This window comes from Myotis myotis, unplaced genomic scaffold (genome assembly GCF_014108235.1).
Source record: "Myotis myotis isolate mMyoMyo1 unplaced genomic scaffold, mMyoMyo1.p scaffold_m19_p_1, whole genome shotgun sequence".
Lineage (NCBI taxonomy): Eukaryota > Metazoa > Chordata > Mammalia > Chiroptera > Vespertilionidae > Myotis > Myotis myotis.
In genome coordinates this window covers 190,887,927-190,907,031 of record NW_023416313.1, presented here as the reverse complement: position 1 = coordinate 190,907,031, position 19,105 = coordinate 190,887,927, and the positions used below count along the sequence as shown (strand labels likewise).

At 38.2% G+C, this 19,105-nt stretch overlaps 1 protein-coding gene, 1 non-coding gene and 1 pseudogene across 8 annotated transcripts in view; all 3 read right to left on the bottom strand.

Annotated features, from left to right (window-relative positions):
- Positions 1–18,366, bottom strand: part of ARID4A (AT-rich interaction domain 4A) — a 64,659-nt gene extending 46,293 nt beyond the window's left edge. For 6 of the 7 annotated variants that reach the window (XR_004967462.1, XM_036308600.1, XM_036308618.1 and 3 more), the window contains exons 1-8: positions 17,259–17,393; positions 17,096–17,152; positions 14,975–15,085; positions 14,064–14,129; positions 13,230–13,320; positions 4,318–4,397; positions 4,139–4,233; positions 2,614–2,746 (exon numbers count right to left, since the gene is read on the bottom strand). Coding sequence is in view for 6 of the 7 variants with exons in the window: in XM_036308600.1 (XP_036164493.1) it covers positions 2,614–2,746; positions 4,139–4,233; positions 4,318–4,397; positions 13,230–13,320; positions 14,064–14,129; positions 14,975–15,085; positions 17,096–17,107 (588 nt within the window). In the remaining variant the exon portion in view is untranslated. Of the gene's footprint in view, positions 1–2,613; positions 2,747–4,138; positions 4,234–4,317; positions 4,398–13,229; positions 13,321–14,063; positions 14,130–14,974; positions 15,086–17,095; positions 17,153–17,258; positions 17,394–18,226 lie in introns of those variants that run through there. The other variant, XM_036308610.1, reaches the window with a different exon arrangement.
- On the bottom strand, positions 4,398–7,306 carry LOC118656001 (annotated as a pseudogene).
- On the bottom strand, positions 12,699–12,801 carry LOC118661363. Its single transcript, XR_004969310.1, has one exon. It is a non-coding gene; the product is annotated as a U6 spliceosomal RNA (small nuclear RNA).
- Positions 18,367–19,105: the final 739 nt, after the last annotated feature.

Sequence of the window (19,105 nt, the reverse complement as noted above, 5' to 3'; positions counted from 1 at the left end):
ATTCCTTAGATGAACTTTTAAAGACTCTTCTGCTCTATATCCAAATTACCTTACCAATCTTTCCCATTTTAATTTAATCCTCACCCAAGGATATGCTTTCATTGATTTTTAGAGGAAGAAGGGGAAGAGAGGGGGAAGAACATTGATGGGATGCCTCCCATACATGCCTTGATCAGGGATCAAACCCAAAACCTAGGTATGTGCCCTGACTGGGAATTGAACATACAACCTTTTGGTGTACAGGATGACACTTCAGCAAACTGAGCTACCCAGCCAGGGCTATGTTCTCAAACTTATTTCCTATTATTCCCCTACTCACATCTAATATTTAGCCAAAATGGATTCCCAGATCAAACAGTTCCATAGACAAACCTCTTGCTTTTCTGCTTTTACTTATCTTATATCCTCTAAGTAAGTCCTCTAACGAAGCTCTGCTTACTAACTCTAAATCCTTCAAGGCTCAGCTCAAAAGTACCTGCTTTATGATGGCTTTCTGGATTTCCTTTAAATAAATATAACCTCTCAAGACAAAGAAGCCATAATATTAAACATATACTATTTCATATTACTAAAATCATTTTCTGCATTAGACTATAAAATCACCAAATGTAGCCAAAACCAGTTTGGCTCAGTGGATAGAGCGTCGGCCTGCGGACTGAAAGGTCCCAGGTTCGATTCCGGTCAAGGGCATGTACCTGCGGGCACATCCACAGTAGGAGATGTGCAGGAGGCAGCTGATCGATGTTTCTCTCTCATTGATGTTTCTAACTATCTCTCTCCCTTCCTCTCTGTAAAAAATCAATAAAATATATTTAAAAGAAAAAAAATCACCAAATGTAGATTGGTGTCTTCCTCATCTTTTATTTTGTACATCGCCAGAAAAAGGATAAATCTGTTGAATAGTTATTTTTTTTTTAAGTCTCTTGGCAAATTATGACCTGAATATTTTAAATCTAACCCTATTTATTTGCCTGTACAATGAATTATTCAAAGGATTTTCAGACTTTTCTTCTATAAGGTAAATCCATTATACGGGATTGAGTAATGCATTTATATGCACAAATAACCCTAAAAAAATGGCCTCAGTTCTTCAAAGGATTCTAATTTAATTTGGGACACATTTTTGTGCCAAAATTATGAGAGATACAAGTGGTATCAAAACTCAGGGAAGAAGGGCATATTTATGTTAGTGTTTAGGGAGATTACAGAAAAGGTAGGACTTGAGTTGGACCTTAAGACTTATTTAAAAAGAGAGAAATAGGAAGAGGAGAAAGAGGAGACAGGTATTACCAAATATTATTGATTCCTCTCATGAAATAAATCTCCTGCCCATCCATTCTTTTCATTCCTTCCCTGAATAAGCAAAGATTAGTTTTCTCTACTAACCTATCTACGAAGACTTGCATTTCCAAAGTCTAAGTGTACCTTTCCTTTCTCCAGTAACTCCCTATCCTGCGTCTGCCCCAAAAGTTTTTAAAATTACTATATAATTTTTCATTACTGTGTTTAGTAAGCTGCTTGAAGGCAATGTGTTGCAAATCTCATACTTCTCTCTCTTCTAAGGAACTTAGAACAAACCTGAACTCACTGCAGATCCTCAGTAAATATTAACGATTTAAGCAGGCTTGGAGGATTGAAGTGATTTATGGAGGGAGAAATTAAGAAAGAACCTGAGTAAAGCAGAGAGCTTATACTGGGAATGGGAACAAATCAAGAGGTAGGGATGGCCTTAAATATTTATTTGAGAAAGAACTGACCCACCAGGCAGTCAGTGAAAGTTTTGTGTGTTTTTCCCTAGCTGGTTTGGCTCCGTGGATAGAGCCTTGGCCTGTGTACTGAAGGGTCCCAGGTTTGATTCCAGTCAAGGGCACATGCCCATGTTTCAGGCTCGATCACTGGTGGGGGGCATGCAGGAGGCAACCAATCAATGATTCTCTCTCATCATTGATGTTTCTCCCTCTCCCTCCCTCTCCCTTCCTCTCTGAAATCAATAAAAATATATTAAAAAAGAAAGTTTTGTGTTTTTTTTTTAAAGAATGAGACTATCATAATTAAATCCCTAAAAAAGTTACTTCTAGAAAATTAATTTAAAAATTTCAATAATCAAGTTAAGAGAACTTGGGAGGTAGCTTACTGTAGATCAGGTATAAAGTGGGAACAGGGTAAAAGGAAACACCACTAACATGTTTTAAAGGAAGAATTGAAAGATTCCAGGTGGGGAATGTTCGGCCCACAAAAGGCCCTTGAAATCATTTGGTTTGGCCCTGCCAAGGCACTAGGGATGAGTTAATTACATATTTGACCAAACATAGCCGGCTAATTTTTAAGTTGATAATTTTGTATGGCCTGCAAATGATTTTATAAATATCCAAATGGCCCTTGGCAGAAAAAAGGTTCCCCGCCCCTGCAATAAATGATCGGTTACAGAGAATTAAAATTAAAGAAAGGAAATAACAAAAAGAGACAGTGACCTGAGCATGATTGCTCAATTTTTCAATGAAGTCCAAATTAAATTTGTTTAACACTTTAAAAATATTGTAAATGCTTTTTTAAAATCCACGTGAAATAAGTATGTTAAATGGTTGACTAACTTTGGAAAGAAACCTTACTCACCAATGCAGGATACCATTCGGTCTTCTCAGAAGTAGATATCACACTTACAACTTTTCCTAATAATTCATCATTGAGACGTCGCTTATCTTCATCTTCATCTTCACTAGTTTCTTCTTCCTTTTCATCTTCATTACTAAAAGCCGAAATAATTTTATAATAATCTTAAGATAAACCACTTTGAATATAGTCAGAGTGGTGTGAATTGAATACATACAACTCAATTTCTAATCTGTATTACCCCTTTTTATTCTTATTTGAATTGAAGAGCTAGACACTTCCTAGCCCCACAGAAGTAGTCCTGACACGCCCATGGTAACTGAGTCCACTTCACCAGATCAATGAGGACACGAACTTAAGCTCTCCTGCCAACCACCCACTGGGACAGAAAAGCCTGATTATGTCACCATGAAGAACTTACTGTGCCAAACACATTTTTAGAAAAGATTCCCTTCTATTTTTTATGTATGCCAGATGATAGAACTCTAATTTTCTGACAGATTATGAAAACACATCTGAGGGGTTATTTAGATGACCTACTTAGATAACTAAACAATAAAACAAACCCACACCAAAGAACAATTTAGACTAGCCTGTACTTTTCAAAAATGTCAATGTCATGAAAAGACACACACACACACACAAAAAGGGCTGAGGAACTTTTCCAGATTAAAAGAGACTTGAGAACCATATAAACTAAATGCAATGCATGATCTTAGATTGCATCCTAGAATCAGGGAATGCTATAAAGGCTATTTTGGGCAACTGGCAAAGATAGCATTCTATACTGTTAAATTTCTGATTCTGATAATCATACTTTGGTTATGTAAGAAAATGTCCTTGTTGTGTCCTAGGTAAAGTATTTAAGAGGTAAAAGGTCACGACACTTGCAACTTCCTCTTAAATAGTTCAGCCAGTTAAAGTTATTATTTAAAACATTGTAATATGTACCTATAAAAAGAGAAAATGACAATGCAGATGTGCCAAAAATGTTAACAATTAGCGAAACTAGATGAATATATTTAAGTTTATTGTAATATTCTTTAAAATTTTAAGTTTGAGAGGGGTGGGGGAGGCTGGAAGAGATTAACCAAAGAGTTCATATACATATAGGCATAGCCCATGAACACAGACAATAGTGCGTTATGACTGGGCGGGAGCAGGAAGGAAAAAAGGACATCTGTAATACTTTCAAAAATAAAAATAAATTAAAAATTTTAAGTTTGAAATGTTTTTGAAATAAAAAGGTTAAAAAATTATATATACTCACTAAAAATAAGAAAATTGTATCAATTATGGAATTTGGCAATGTAATTAATTCAAAACAAAAATAACCTTTCTGAAAAAGAAGTGTGATAATTACTGACAAAGTAATGGGAAAAATTAAGAACAAGGTTGGCGCAGGGTAAAATATCTAACAGAATATCTAACAAGATGCGATGAAAAAGTTACCCAAATTTAGCCATCCTAGAAAAGTCATTTAATTTATAATAATTACTATAATGTTACTGTATATGTTAACACTCACATAGGAAGAGAGGACCTCCTTCCTCTGTTCGTCTTCTTTGCAATTACTGGAGTTCCAAAATGCTCTGGATTTGTTAATGGAAGCTGATCAAGTGTCTGGATAAGAAACAAACAAATTAAATCACATTTTTCTCTACATGAGTATCCTTTGTTCAACTCCAAAAGTCCATGTCACCTTACCTCACTCTCAGCAAAATGTCTCTCTCCTTTTAAGCAAAGTGAGGTGCGTCTCAATGTCCTCTCATCACCATCATCAAAAACTGTAATAAGCGAAAAAGGGAAAATTTATGTCCACAAATAAAAATATAACTGCACTGAATGCTGTCATTGCTATTTATCTAGGGCTTAATAATTGCAAAAACCATAACTGGTTATTTTTCAAAACCTTTTAAAATGTACATAGCACATTTTTCATTTTATAGGTACCAAACAAGTTAAATGGCTGCCCCCAACTGCTTGTCTCCGGTCACCTTCTTAAACCATTAGCAGCATAGTCAAAACACAAATATTAAATTACTTTTACTCCTAGAACAATGAGCAAAAACCTGGTTTATAAAAATGAAGTGTTATGGGTGTTTTCTTTTTTTAAGTTATCAAAGGAGTACCTCTAACTTCAAGAAATTGACTTCTGATAATGATGTTGGATTATTTAATTCTTCTAGTAATTTGTATAACCTACCATAGTAGCTTCTAAAGCGGTGGTTCTCAACCTTCTGGCCCTTTAAATACAGTTCCTCATGTGACCCAACCATAAAATTATTTTCGTTGCTACTTCATAACTGTAATGTTGCTACTGCTATGAATCATAATGTAAATATCTGATATGCAGGATGGTCTTAGGCAACCCCTGTGAAAGGGTCGTTTGACCCCCAAAGGGGTCGCGACCCACAGGTTGAGAACCGCTGTTCTAAAGTCATAAGATTCAACTTTTCTCTTTTGGTAGAATAGGATGTAAGAAGTTTAGACATAACGGTTAAAACGAGGAAAACATCAAAAAGCTGAAAATTTTTTTAAAATTCTGAAAAATTAGTCAAAATTACATGGAATTTTTCTTAAAAGTTTTTACTTCTATAATTTTTAAAAATCACACTTCTTCAAAACTACTTGAAAATACTTTAAGGAAATGGGGGCAAAGAATTTAACAATTAACAACTAATGTTTACCATATAAGTAGCTATATTATCTTGATAATTTTATAGGTTTAATTTTGCAGAAATGTACTGATTTTAACATCTAGAACTTACAAAGCTTACAAAAAAGAAAATGTTCTCAGAAGACACCCGATTGTCCAGCATTATGAAGAAATAAATTAAATGGAGTCTTTACTTCAGATACTTAAAACGTATAGACATATCAACAAATGTTTGTACATGTATGAAAATAACATGAAGAGGGAAACATATATATACAAAAATTGTTACTTTAAGATTTAATCCTGCTTTTCATAATTTTAGATGGTCTTCCATTGCATGTGTGTTTTTTTAGGGTTTGCAGAACCAGCTAGGGCTTTATTTTGGGGGGAAAAACCACTTGACTTTTAGTTGGGAGCATGGGAAAGAGGTGGTCCCCCAGGCAGTAATTCCCCCACCCCAAGGGTGAGCTAGGTCTGGGGCTGAGCCTCAGACAGGGCTTCCTGTGCCCGCTGCTCCCCGGCACAGCTCCTTTCCCAAGGCTAGGACAGGAGGGACCCCGGTAGTCATTCACTTGGGGAGGACATCAGATGATTCAGACATCAGCTTCCCATCTTGGGGTCTCAATCTTCTTCACTACCATCGTCTTGAAGGAGCTGGTGTGGCTGAAGAAGGCAGAGCTCCCACCAGAGCTCAAGTTGGCCTGGAAGCCCAGACCACAGTTGAGGTTCCCGTAAGATGGGTTCATCAACCCACCTGAGTAGCTACTGGTGGTCTTGGTGTGGGTGCTCATGTTCTGCATCTGAGATTCCAGCTGGTTCTCCTCGCCCTCCAGCCACTTGTGGTAGGTGGCGATCTCCACATTCAGGGACAGCTTGACATTCATGAGCTCCTGGTACTTGTGCAGCTTCCAGGCCACGACCTGCTTGGTGTTTCTCAAGAGCAGCCTCCAGCTCAATCACCTTGGATTGAGCATCCTTGATGGCCAGCTCCCCACGCTGCTCGGCATCATCGATAGCGGCATCCAAGGAAGCCCTCTGGCCTCTGAGGCCCTCAATCTCAGCCTGGAGTCCACTGATGTTCTGGTTCAGCACAGAAATCTAGGTCTTCGTGCAGCAAAGGTCACCCCCATGATTCCCAGCCAACATCTGCAGTTTCTCATGTTTATGGTACAGAAACTCAGCCTCAGCCCAGGTTCGGTTGGCGATGTCCACATTCTGGGCGTTGACCTCAATGATTCCATTGAGGTCTAGAGAGCAATTGTTGTCCATAGACAGCACCACAGATGTGTCAGAGATCTTTGCAGTTCATGAATCTCCTCTTCATACAGTTGCTTGTTGATCTCATCGGTCAGGGTCAGCCCATCCATGTGGGACTCCAGCTCTACCTTGTTCATGTAAGCTTCATCCATGTAAGCTTATCTTCTTATAAAGGAAAAATTCATTCTCCATCACTGTGCGCTTGTTGATCTCATCCTCGTACTTATTCTTCAAGTCCTCCACCAGTCCCTGCATGTTGCCAAACTCTGCCTCCTGAACCAGCTGCTGCCGAAGGTTGTTGATGCAGCTCTCGAAAACACTGCCCATGTTACTGTGAGTTGTATACTGCTGCTGCATGAGGTTCCATTTGATCTCCAGAATCTTACTCTACTGCTCCAGGCTCCGCACCTTATTGGTGAAGGAAGCTAACTTGTTGATGGTCTTGATCTGTTCCATCTCCTGGTTGCACATAGCCTAGATGTTAGAGTCTACCTCCAGCTTCAGGGTACTCAGCAGGCTCTGGTTCACTTATACAACTGTGATGCTCCCCATACTCCCAGCCCCGTCGTAACCCCAGGCCACCCCAGTAGCTGCTGCCCACCCAGGAAAAGGCCACCAGAGCCCAAGATGGCCTGGAAGCCCAGACCATAGGAGATGATTTGGGTGCCAGGCCCACTGGAGTTATGAGCGGCTGCTAAAGACCCTGGAGCCAGAGGTGGACACCATGTAGGTCTTCCCGTGGACATGGCGAAGACTGGAGTAGAGGCAAGGAGGCTGAACCAGACAGATTCAAGAAGGAGCCAAAAAGCTGCTTGATGTTTTTCCATTCTAACAAGATAGGTTAGTATTAATTAAAGAAAATTTTGCATTACCTGAATTTAGTAATATCTTAGATATTTTACTTTGCTATCTATATAATTAAAATCCTCCATTTAAAATTTTTAAATTGATTTTAGAGATAGAGGAAGGAGGAGAGGGAGAGAAACATTGATTTGTTGTTCCACTTATTTAAGATTTCATTTGTTGATTCTAATATGTATCCTGACCTCGGATGGAATCCGCAACTTTGGCATATTAGGATAATGCTCTATCCAAGTAAGCAACCTGGCCAGGCCATCCCTGCCTTTTTTTTTTTTTTTTTTAAGAGTTGTTTTATTATTACTTTGCCTTCAAATCATAAACTTAATTTTTCATGCCAGAAATTCAATTATGTAAGAGCACTCTACTTCTTCAATATTTATCTACCACAGTCAGTTCTTTTTATTAGACTAAAGACATCTAGCTTAGATTCTCTTACATGCAGGAGACAATGCAGAGGCAATTAACAGCTCCTGAAGCACCTATTCAAAGAACTTTAATGATCCCACAAAGCAGCTGTTTTATACACTGTCAATGATGCAGAAATTAATGACCACTTGCAGACAGACACAATGACAGGATAAAACAGCACCTTTCAACAATTACATCATTAATCTATTCTTGATTAACAGTGCTCTAAACAAACATTTGTATCAAAATTATGATTCATATGGGGTCAAGGCTAACAATAAACCACTGTTCTTTATAAAATTCAAAATCATAAAATTATCATACCAAATTTAAAATAATGCTTCACATTAATATTAAAGTCCGTAAGATACTAAAGAATAAAATCTTCAAAGTTCCAATTTTCCTTGATGCCTGCATTACAAAGATGGTAACACTGGACACACACATACATACTTATATACACACACATTTAAGTGGAAGTATGAGGAAGGAAAATGAGACTGTAAGATCAATTAATATTAAATTTAGGTCACAAAATCTTTTACCCAGTTTTTTATCATTAAAATCAATGGCAGCTCAAGTCAAAATGTTTTTTATGAGAAATTTCAAGTTTAACATAATTAATTCTTGTTTTTCAAAATAACCATTTTGAAATAAATCAGATTTTTGTAAGAAAAGATTAATTTCACTCATCACATTTTATTTACTACCAGTAGAAATAACGTAAGGACCAAAGAAACTTCTCAACAGCAGATTGTGGAGCAAACAATTTCATAGCTTTACATAGGAACCCTTCCCTCTTCAAGTGAAAGAAGAGAAACAGTATTAAGACTTTTTTTAAAATTCACAAAACTATGTGAAACTGTGTATTTGAGTTCTTTAACAAGTCTGTTAAGCCATGTGATTTCTCAAGATTTTCTGAAAGGCAAATAGAAAATCCAACAGCAAGGTAGACCTATTAATCATGATATCCTAATTATCAAAATCATGAAAGTTCTACCTATAAGAAGTTTTCTCTATAGTTTCTAAGAATCATTTAAAAGAACACAAAATTTGTAGGCATTGAAAAGTGACTTTGGCATTTTGATAAGTGAAATAAGTAACTGGTGTACTTAGTAAACTTAGCTTCTTTCAGTTTAAGATGTATACTATAGCATGCCAAGAGGAAAAAAACAAAAACGTAAGGCTATTAGGATTTAGTAATTCTATGAAATTTCTTATACTTGCATTTAAATAGATTGTTCATAGAGTGCAATAGGATATAACAAAAGTAGTATCTCTGTTATTATATATAAATACTAAAACCTAATTTGAGAAAAATGATAAAGCTGAAACTCTCTCAATTAACTTTACTCACTCTAGGCAAAATAATACCAATGCAAACAATATAATATACAAAGCCTAATCCTAACCTGTTAGAATTTAAAGAAACAAAAGCCAACAAGGATCTAATCTAACTACTAAATACATAGTAGTCTATCATAACACTGTTAGATGCTGGAGGATAGTAAGATAATAATAGTAAATTAACTTTATTTACCCACTATATAATTGGCTATCACTTAAGTTTCACAGCAGCCTCTACCAGACAGAAATTACTACCTTCCTTTTATAGATAAAGAAATTGAGAATCAGAAAGTTAATCAATGAGCTACAATTTAGTCAAGAGGGATCAAAATGTATAATAAATAGGTATGAAGCAGAGGTATAAAATGAACGAATTCTGACTTTGGAAAAATAAGTATTATTATGTCTGTGTATTGCAGTTATGATAAACGAAATATTTCACATAATGGAGTAAAAACTTTAAAGTTAAAAATAGATGCATTCCCTAGGAAAAATCAATAGTTCTGTTACTCATAAAATCATCTGTTGAGTCCTTCAACAGCTAAGGTCAAAAACTTCAGGAATCTGGAAACTTGAGAAATTAACATTCAAATGTCTAATTAGATTAAAATATGGAAATTCTAAGTCTCATGAAAGGCCATTTAAACAAGGGGTTAAAGCCTATCACAGGACTGAATAGATTTCTTGTTGTTTAGTACATTTTTTCTTAACAATTTTCTAGTCAATGGAATAACCACCTAGTTTTGAAAACATACTGTAGTTGATTTTGGTTATAACAACTTGTCAGAAGAGGCTCTAACTAAATTAAAAACCTTGTAAAGCCTATTGCGCATTCCAAAAGAAATGTCAGTCCATTCACCAGTTTAATCTAAACTAGAAGTTCCATGAGATCTGATATGATGCATGTGCAGAACAATAACTATAAGGCATAAAAAAAATTAAGAATGTAAAAAAATAATGTCACAAAAACACATAAATGATCAAATAGATTTTAGTGTTAAATCTGATATGTAATGCATATGTACATTTTATATATAAGTTACTAAATTTAACAGCCATTTTTTCCCCTTATTTTTCAAATCAATGTGTTATTTTCATACCCCAAAAAAGCAAAAGAGGAGTAGCTTTAGAATGTCTTATTGAGAGTTGTATTTACCAGGAGTTAATGGCAATATTGAAAAATGTAGATATGAATTCTATTCCAAATTATGATACTCTTAAAATGACTGGACATTTAACAACACAATTCCACACATTACAGATTCCTTATCTTTAATGCAAGGAACAGAAATGCCAAATGAATAAACTATGCTAGGAAGCACTGTTTTATGATAGGAAATATTCCCAAGGTTCAAAAAACCAACAAAAAAATCCATGAGCTGGAGCTATTTATTGTTCACCGTTAGAAGGCAAAGTATTATTAGATTTTGAAAAATTGTGTTGTAGTAGATCTATAACCTCTTTCAAAATTGGTTATTAAGCTATAATAGGAAAAATTAATATCCATGTTACTATCACTGACTCATTGTTCCTGTTCAATCCAAACCAGCAGTAGGGTATCCTCCTTTGTTTCGTTTTTAATACTCTGAAATAATTTCAAGACCTCTTCAAAAGTCATAAAAAACATTCATACTTTGTATAACTTTCTGTTTCTACCTATACAGCACTTCCCTATGAACTAGAAATCAAGTAAATTTTCAGAAAAGAGCAATTAAATAGGTAGTAGACACTTAAAGAAAAATATAGAAAGTTCATGACCTGTAAGAGATCATTTTATTTTGCCTCTCTTAACCAGTTAACTACCACGCGTCCAAAACGAAACCATCCCCACACGCCACATTTTGAATTTAATTTAAAAAATCAATTTGCAATGAATATTATAAAAATAAATGTTACTCACAATTCGGGTGTTCTTGAATATTTTCAGCTGAAAATTCTCACGAAAAATGATTTTAAAGTTGGTCAGGGCTGCCACATAGGGAAAACATTTTTTTTTTTTAATAGACGTGCGGCATGTGGGGAAGGTCCGCTGCTTGTGTCTACAGATGCTTAATGGCGTACAATGGGTTAAGCTCATTATATTCAAATCATCCTTTATGTAGTCTACATCCTTCAATACCTAAACATTCTTTATAGTAGAGTGCTATATTGAGTACAATTAAGTGAATAGTGCCTCTTCATGCCTTAAATATTTTAGATAATTCTCTCATTACACAGATGCAAAGATCTTAAAAAATTTTAATTTTTCTCCTGGATAAGTCTCTGTTTCTCCAAGTGTGGTTTGTTTTCCTAAGTGTGTACTAGCTACATTAGATTCAGCCATTGTGCATATAAAAAGAAAGATTCTTGGGTTGCCACCTCCCGATCTACTAAATTAGAGAGACTTGGGGTCCTCAAATCTCAATTTTTAAACAAGCACCAAGTGATTCTTATGTACACTAGTGACTGTGATACATGAATTATGTGTAATTATAATTCTAAATTCTTTGAGAACAAGAATTCTGTAATTCTGTAATTACCGATGGGAAAATCACCATAGAGAATGCTCAGTAGCAACTAGTTTTTAGAAATGCTAAAATGCCTTTCATGTAAAGGATAGAGGTTGCTATTCACAATTGAAGGATTATTCTAGGTTCTAGAAATCAAGAATGTGAAAACCTGAAAAGTATTGCTTCTGCAGAAGCGTATTATATCAATAAAACCATACAAGTATTATGAATACAAGCTTGATATTGGACACCAAATAGAATGAGGTATTAGTATTTGAACATGCATCATATAACATGATTCTGCACACAACTCTTGAAATTTTTGTCACTGCCTTATTTAATATAGCAAAACTGTATTTACTTACTCTCTAAGAGTAAACATTAGCTTAGTTTTTAAACTTCTAACATCTACCAATAGCCACAACTAAGCTTCCTAAAAATATGTAGTTCAGAATAATAGACCACTGTGAACCAATACCAACTTCTAGGAAATCCAGCAATGGCTGGATAAAAATAGTTAGAATAAAAATAGTTAGAAAATAGTAGTGTAGTAGTCATGTTCAGTAAATTGCTACTAGTACTAATAGAAGCCAAGGGGGTATAAGGAGGGACAGGAAGTACAATTGTTAACCAAAGCATGTTCTTCACAGCTTTGAACAACTGCAAATAAATATTTTTTACTCGAAGCAACAAATCAAGTAAATCTAAGAGCCATTTCTCTTACTTCTACAAGGATACCACATCACTGTCATACTATTTGTACCAAGATATAACATAAAAACAAACAATGAGATAGATGTTCAATGTAAAACCAAGGACTGGATGTTATTCACATGACTGTATAGTTTGGAAGTACTGAGAGAAAATTTAGGAATGTTAATTACTGATATTCTCATCAACATAATGACAGCAACTATATAAGCACTACATTTAGGTTTTAATTTATTTGTATTATGACACTTGCTATTCACTACAGTAAAGTTTTTTTAAGCCACTATAAGGTTATGCATGGAATGTTAAGAGTGAATTCATATTAGTAGCACATATCTATCTTTCCTTCCATCCTTCTTTCCTTCCTTCCTTCCTTTTTTTTGGGTGTCATCCTTGCACAGGGGCCATGCTAATCTTCTCTGTATCGTTCCCATTTTAGTATATGTGCTGCCAAAGCTATCGGACATTTATCTTCCTTACCCTCACTGTGTCATATTTTAAAAATTAAACTATGATTATGTAGGCTTGAATCTACTCTGGTCAGAATTTTGTACTCAGTGAATCCCATGGTAACATCTACACTACCCTTATATAAAACAGACAGCAACACTAAAAGATTGCAACTATGCAATCCTAATTGTAATTACAGAAAGTTAAAAAGTCTGATTATTTACAACACTAAGTTGTACTGACTTTTCTTGTGGAAAAAAAATTACCATATAATCTTGGATGAAATAGCCACAAAAACCAAGTTACTATAAGAGATAAGTGACAGGAAAGAATACATATTTCTCTGCCAACATAATGATTCAGTGTATTTACAAAACAGAGGTATATGCAACCTACAAATCCAATCCTATGGATTAAATTACTACTTAACTACTTACCCACAGTATACCAACTAGCATCTGTCAACTTGCTGATAATAGCTTCCTGAAAGGATCCATCGGATGTCCTTGTTTCAACAATAGCTCCAACCTAAAACACAAAATGAAAAATTCATTTCCAAAAGTAAACAAACCAAATCACTACCACCTGGGTGAAAAAATAATAATACTTAGAATAATTCTACCTTATATTGAATAGATCTTTATTATTAATAGTGCTCATACATTTATCATGCCGTTTGAGCCCCCTTTTGGCATAGGAAAGCTATTACTACCCCTATCTTACACATTGAGAATTGTGGCTCAGAAAGAGAAAATAACCTGCAGGATACAGTGAGAACCCAGTCCCTTCAGTTTTACTTCAGAGCCTTTTTACTATAACACATTGTCTTCAAGAAAACTGTGGAATGTAAGAACCGAAAAACCATACAACACAGCAAAAATAGCTTTAATTATAAAGTCAACAGTTTACTTGGTATGTTAGAAAGAATAACAAGATTCAGATTTATATTAGTATATTATTTAGCAAGCTAAATATATATAACAACCTAAAAATCAAAATGAAGCATTAAATCAAAGAATTCAAAAGTAAGAGGCGCTGAAACTCATGTTTATATACGTTAAAAGTTACGCTCCCATAAGATGTTTAACATTCTTAAATTAAGGAAATAGCCATTGTATTATCATAATTTATACCAACTCTATAACATCACATTTGTATTTTTATTCTCTAACATTCTAAAATTTTAAAATTGTATCTACAAATGTAAAACTCAGTAAGTTATTGTATGAATTATTCATCATTTCAGATTTTAAACTGTAGAACATACGTACTCTTAAAGGACCTTTTACTTGGTCATCTTGCACCAACTGTGTAGTATTGTCCTGTTTCAGAAGTACCTGAAAAATATTTTTGCACAATAATTCATGTTAGTTTTAAAACAGTACATTTATGGTAATACTCTAACAACAATGTCTTTAATCTATGCTTTCTTAGCATCCTGTGGTTACTTCTGTTATAATACTTATTACATTGCCTTGTATTTATGTTTATTGTCTCTCTCATTAACTGTGAGCTCCTTGAAGGCTCTAGTCCTCCATCATCACTATAGGCCCAGCAGTTAGCAAATGTCAATGCATTTTATAGGCACTTAATAAATGTTTGCTGAATTAATGAACTATAACTAAGATTATTAAAAACATTTATATAGGAAAATTACTATAAGGAAACACAAAAAATGTTAATATTAGTATTTCTAAGAGGTAAGCTATGGGCATTAATCCTTCGGTACATTCTATATTTCCAAATATTGTACACGAATAATGTGTTGTTTTTTTCTGGTCATAAAAGCATCTTAAAAATAAATTTCCTAAATCATTTTTAATGCTATCTTGAAAACACAATTCCCACTGTATTATTATTCCTATTCACTTGAAACCGTCGCAATGTGAACATCATGCAAAAAGAAATTACAGCCTAAGTAAGCATGATGCCACAAACAGGAAAGATCCAAAAGATAAGAAGTATCATGAACATGGTATTTTCATGGAAGCACTTTGAAATAATTTCTCATTTTGTTATTTCTCAAACCTTAATGTGCTTTTCCTATAGTTTTATGTATAACAGTGCTTGCACAAAATAATGATCCAATAAAGAAATGTTGATTTGAAGTATGCCTCTCCTCCCCAACACTTTTCAATCTAGAGTTAGTAATGCTGTTACATAAAAAGAAAAAAAAAATTACCTTAACTTTTACCAGTCTTTTCACAGTCTTAATTTTTGCCTCACAGAAGGCACCTCGGTACTTGGCACTTACATCAGTTCCCACTGTCAGATAGGCAGGCTCATCAGCCGCCTGATGGAAAGAACATAAAATGTGAATTTCACTACTATTTTCCCCTACTCCAAACTCAAGACTCATTAAAAGGCTGTGTTTAAGTAATAAAAACAGTAACACTATTTGTTTACTAATATCAGTGATAATTCAAAAATGCCCCAAAGCAAACACTTTATTAACAATCTTTTATTTTATAAACTATATCCTGATAACATAAAACATTTAAATTAAAACTGGGCCATAACCGGTTTGGCTCAGTGGATAGAGCGTCCGCCTGTGGACTGAAAGGTCCCAGGTTCGATTCCGGTCAAGGGCATGTACCTTGGTTGTGGGCACATCCCCAGTAGGAGGTGTGCAGGAGGCAGCTGATCGATGTTTCTAACTCTCTATCCCTCTCCCTTCCTCTCTGTAAAAAATCAATAAAATATATTAAAAAACAAACAAAAAACTGGGAAGTATCAGTAGGGATATACAATTTTTTCTCCAGATACAAAATGTTTCAACAATTCTAAAATTTATTTAAAAATTAAAAATAAGAAAAAAACAAAAAATATATGCACATTAAGTGTCTCATAATACTTTAAATTACTCAATTATGGTCTCGGGAAAATTTTGTTTTCAAATAAAAAGATAATGCTATTAAAATTAATACCAACAATATGTAATTATATGCTTATTAATATAGCTACATAAAGGCAACATCTTTTCAGGTACGGTATAATTGTACAGATAAGAAATGACGCCAATCCTTTTGATAAGGAGAGCATTATTTGAAAAAAATCATTGGCTAAAAGCTGCATTTTAAAGGTTTAAGTCTGATGAATGCAGAGATATGAACTGATGGCACAAGACTTGTAGCCATACCAGTTTATCACAGTAGTCTTTTGGGTATATAATATAAAAAGCTTTACTAAGAAATACCTACTTTTAGCCAATGGCCCATAAGACACATTGAAAGATGTGAGAAATTTCATTCTACGATTCATTTTAATGTTGACAATAACAGTGACTGCTACTTCAATCTATCATTTTACCTATTTTTTTCAAAAGGTAAGGTATCATACAAGTTTGATTCAACATTGCCAAGAGCAAAAGTTACAGTGTACACACTTAAGAGACACATTTTTAAGTAGGAAATGATTGTACTTTTCCAGTAAGTTTTCCCAAGTAATATTAAAAGTTACATGTAACCTTAAAAAAGATAAGTAACATTAAAGGTCACTTTAAGAAGGCAAGAGAAAATTTGGGAAAACGCTGTATTTCAGGGCTTAATATACTGAAATAGTAAATGACTAAGAAATCAAGAACCTCGTAAAGTTAGTGTATTTTCAAATAATGCAAACTGAAAAGGAATACTTTTAGCAAGTTAATAGCTGACCTAAAACATTCAATCCTTCAGCACTAGACTGCTATCCCCTTCTTCTCCCTTAAACATCACATATGATGTTGGCAATATTAGTTGTCTTCAGAAGAAGATACACATATTTTTTGGTCAGCTACAGGCTTAAAATTATTTACTATAACGACTGAACTAAAACTGTTAGTTTTGTTCAACTTGAAGTATTTTAACCACAGAATTTCACTTTACCTCCAACAAAAATGATACCTCCCTTACACAATCCACCTATTTTTTTTTTCCTTCGAAAAAAATCACACTGGCACTGAGGAAGAATAAAAATATCTCCCCAAAATCCCCCAAAGAACCAAAGCAGGACAAAAGCTTTTACTTCTGCAAAGATTGCTGCCAACACAGGAAGTGTTTAAAAATACTAGCCCAATGGACAACAATGGAAAGGCTGCAGCAGCCTTTCCAAAGTGCTGCTTCCGAGATGGGCCGAGCTGCCTGCCTCTGGACACAATGATCACTTCTCGCCCATTCAACACGTCCTGCTTTTCAGAAAGCGCTGCCTGGCCGAGAAACCCATCCTGAGCAGCCAAAGGGAAAAAATAATGACATTCCACAGCACTAGCCTCACGACAGCCAAGTGTCCTGGGCACGAGGTTCGGAGCAGCGCTGACTCCACTTACCTTCATTTTCATCGGTGACCTATGGGGTTCCAGCTCCACCAGCGCCGTCCTCCGCCGCTAGAACCACGGGGACGAGAAAGACAAGCCAGAAATCAGTCTCCGCGGGGGACCGACCCAGAAAAGAAAGTAAACAAACGCGGGCGGGGAGGGGCAGAAACCTCACCGGCCGCGGGAGGAGAAGATCCCCTCGGAGGGCACCCGGGACGCGGGAGCCGAGGGGGCAGCGAGCACCCCACGGGCGCCCGTCCGTTCCGCTCCGGACTTCGCCAGCGGCCCACCGCGCCCCCGCCTCGCTCGCTACTTGGACCCGACAAGCTCCAGTCGGATCCCCAGGACCGATAGCCCAGGAAAAGGACGGGGCGCCGTGGGGGCTGAACCCGAGTCCCGACAGGCGCGGCCGCCCAGCCTGCGCTCGGCCGCCCGCCGGATACCCGACTTCGGCCCGCGCCCCGCCTCCGCCGCTCGGCCCCCTCGGCCCGCCCCGGGCCCGCGGTGGCGGCAGTGGAGTGTCACGGCGCCATTGCTCTCCCTCCTCCGCTCCGCACCGCACCGTGTCAGCAAGAAGAAGCGCTTCTTCACCCGAAGGGGCCGGAGTCGAGGCCTTCAGCGGGAGGCGCGAGGGTGCGGGGACAACCGCGGAGGAGGAGGGGGCGGAGAGGAGGAGGGAGGTGGCCCGGACCGTGTGTGGGAGGGGAGGGGCGGGGAGGGGAGCCGCACCGCGGCAGCCGCCGCCTCCTCCCGGCGCCCGCCTCAACTTTTTGTACCGCCCAGAGCGGTACCTGCCCCCAGCCCCTCGGGTCCGGCCACGGACTCTGCGGGGAAGGGACGCGCCGCGGAGTTGGGGGCCGGCTTCCTGGAGCAGCCCGCTCTTCACGGCGCTGAAGCAAACTTAGCGGCGCGGCCAGCCCCACAGCCATTTTCCCGGGGAAGCGGCCGAGGCGGCGGCTGCGGCGGCGCTTCCCGCACTTGCTGTCGCTGCTCCGCGACGCGCCCCTTCCCCCCGCGCCGGCCGCAACGCTTGCCTCGCACCCCGTCCCCCATCTCCAAAGCTTCTAACTGCGCCGGGACCCCGGGCGGCAGCAGCAGCTGCTGTGCTGCTGGGTCTCCCCCACTTCCCTCCTCCCCACCTACCAACTGCGGGGGAAGTGCGCGCTGTCAGTGCCCGCGTCCTCCGCCCCGCTGACCGCCGTGGGCCCCCGGCTGGGCAGCACCACTCTCGGCGGCGGCGGCGGCAGATCCTGTGCCCGGTTCCCCACTCTCCCGATTTACTGCCACAATCCACCAAATAACAAGCTGTTGAGCAGACTCGCTTCTACACGAACTCTTATTGGCTGCTCATGACGCCGAAGAGCTTCGGATTGGCGCTCCCTCCTTGCCGTCCTCATTGGATGTAGCTCTGAAACTTCACGGATTGGTCCGCAAAACAGCAGGTAGGACATCTGCCACTTGTGATTGGCTGACTCCGAGGTCCAACGTTACTGGAGAACCAGGTATTGAGTAAGCCAGTCCTGCCAAACGATTGGTTGAAAAGACTCCGGATGTGCTTGACTGAACACTGATTGGTAAACGGAGGGGGTCAGGAAGAGCAGTTCCGCACGAGGATTGGCAGCGGAGTGTCCCATGGAAACCGAACCCGGAGCTGCGGCCAGGACTGGCACGGGGGCGGGGCAGGGCCTGTCCAAGGCGCATGCGCGAAACCAACTTCTCGGCGCCATTTTGTCTGGGCAGCGGTGGCCGCAGGTCTATCGCATTTCATGTTTCTGGCGAGAGGACAGGGAAGTCTTTCTACCGTAGATTCTTTTCGGCGCGGTACCCATCCGCGGTTCTCTCCAGGGCAGCACCTCGTGAAGGTCGGAGGAGTCGCGAGTCTGTTTAAAAGGTCAGTTGGAAGCTGTGGTTGTCCGATGGACTGGGGGATGCCGCAGCTCTAGCGGCGCCGGCACCGGAAGTGAGGGGGCCAGGGCAGCCATGCAAAGTGCTCCCCGCCGCGGAGTGGGAAGTACAAGGCGG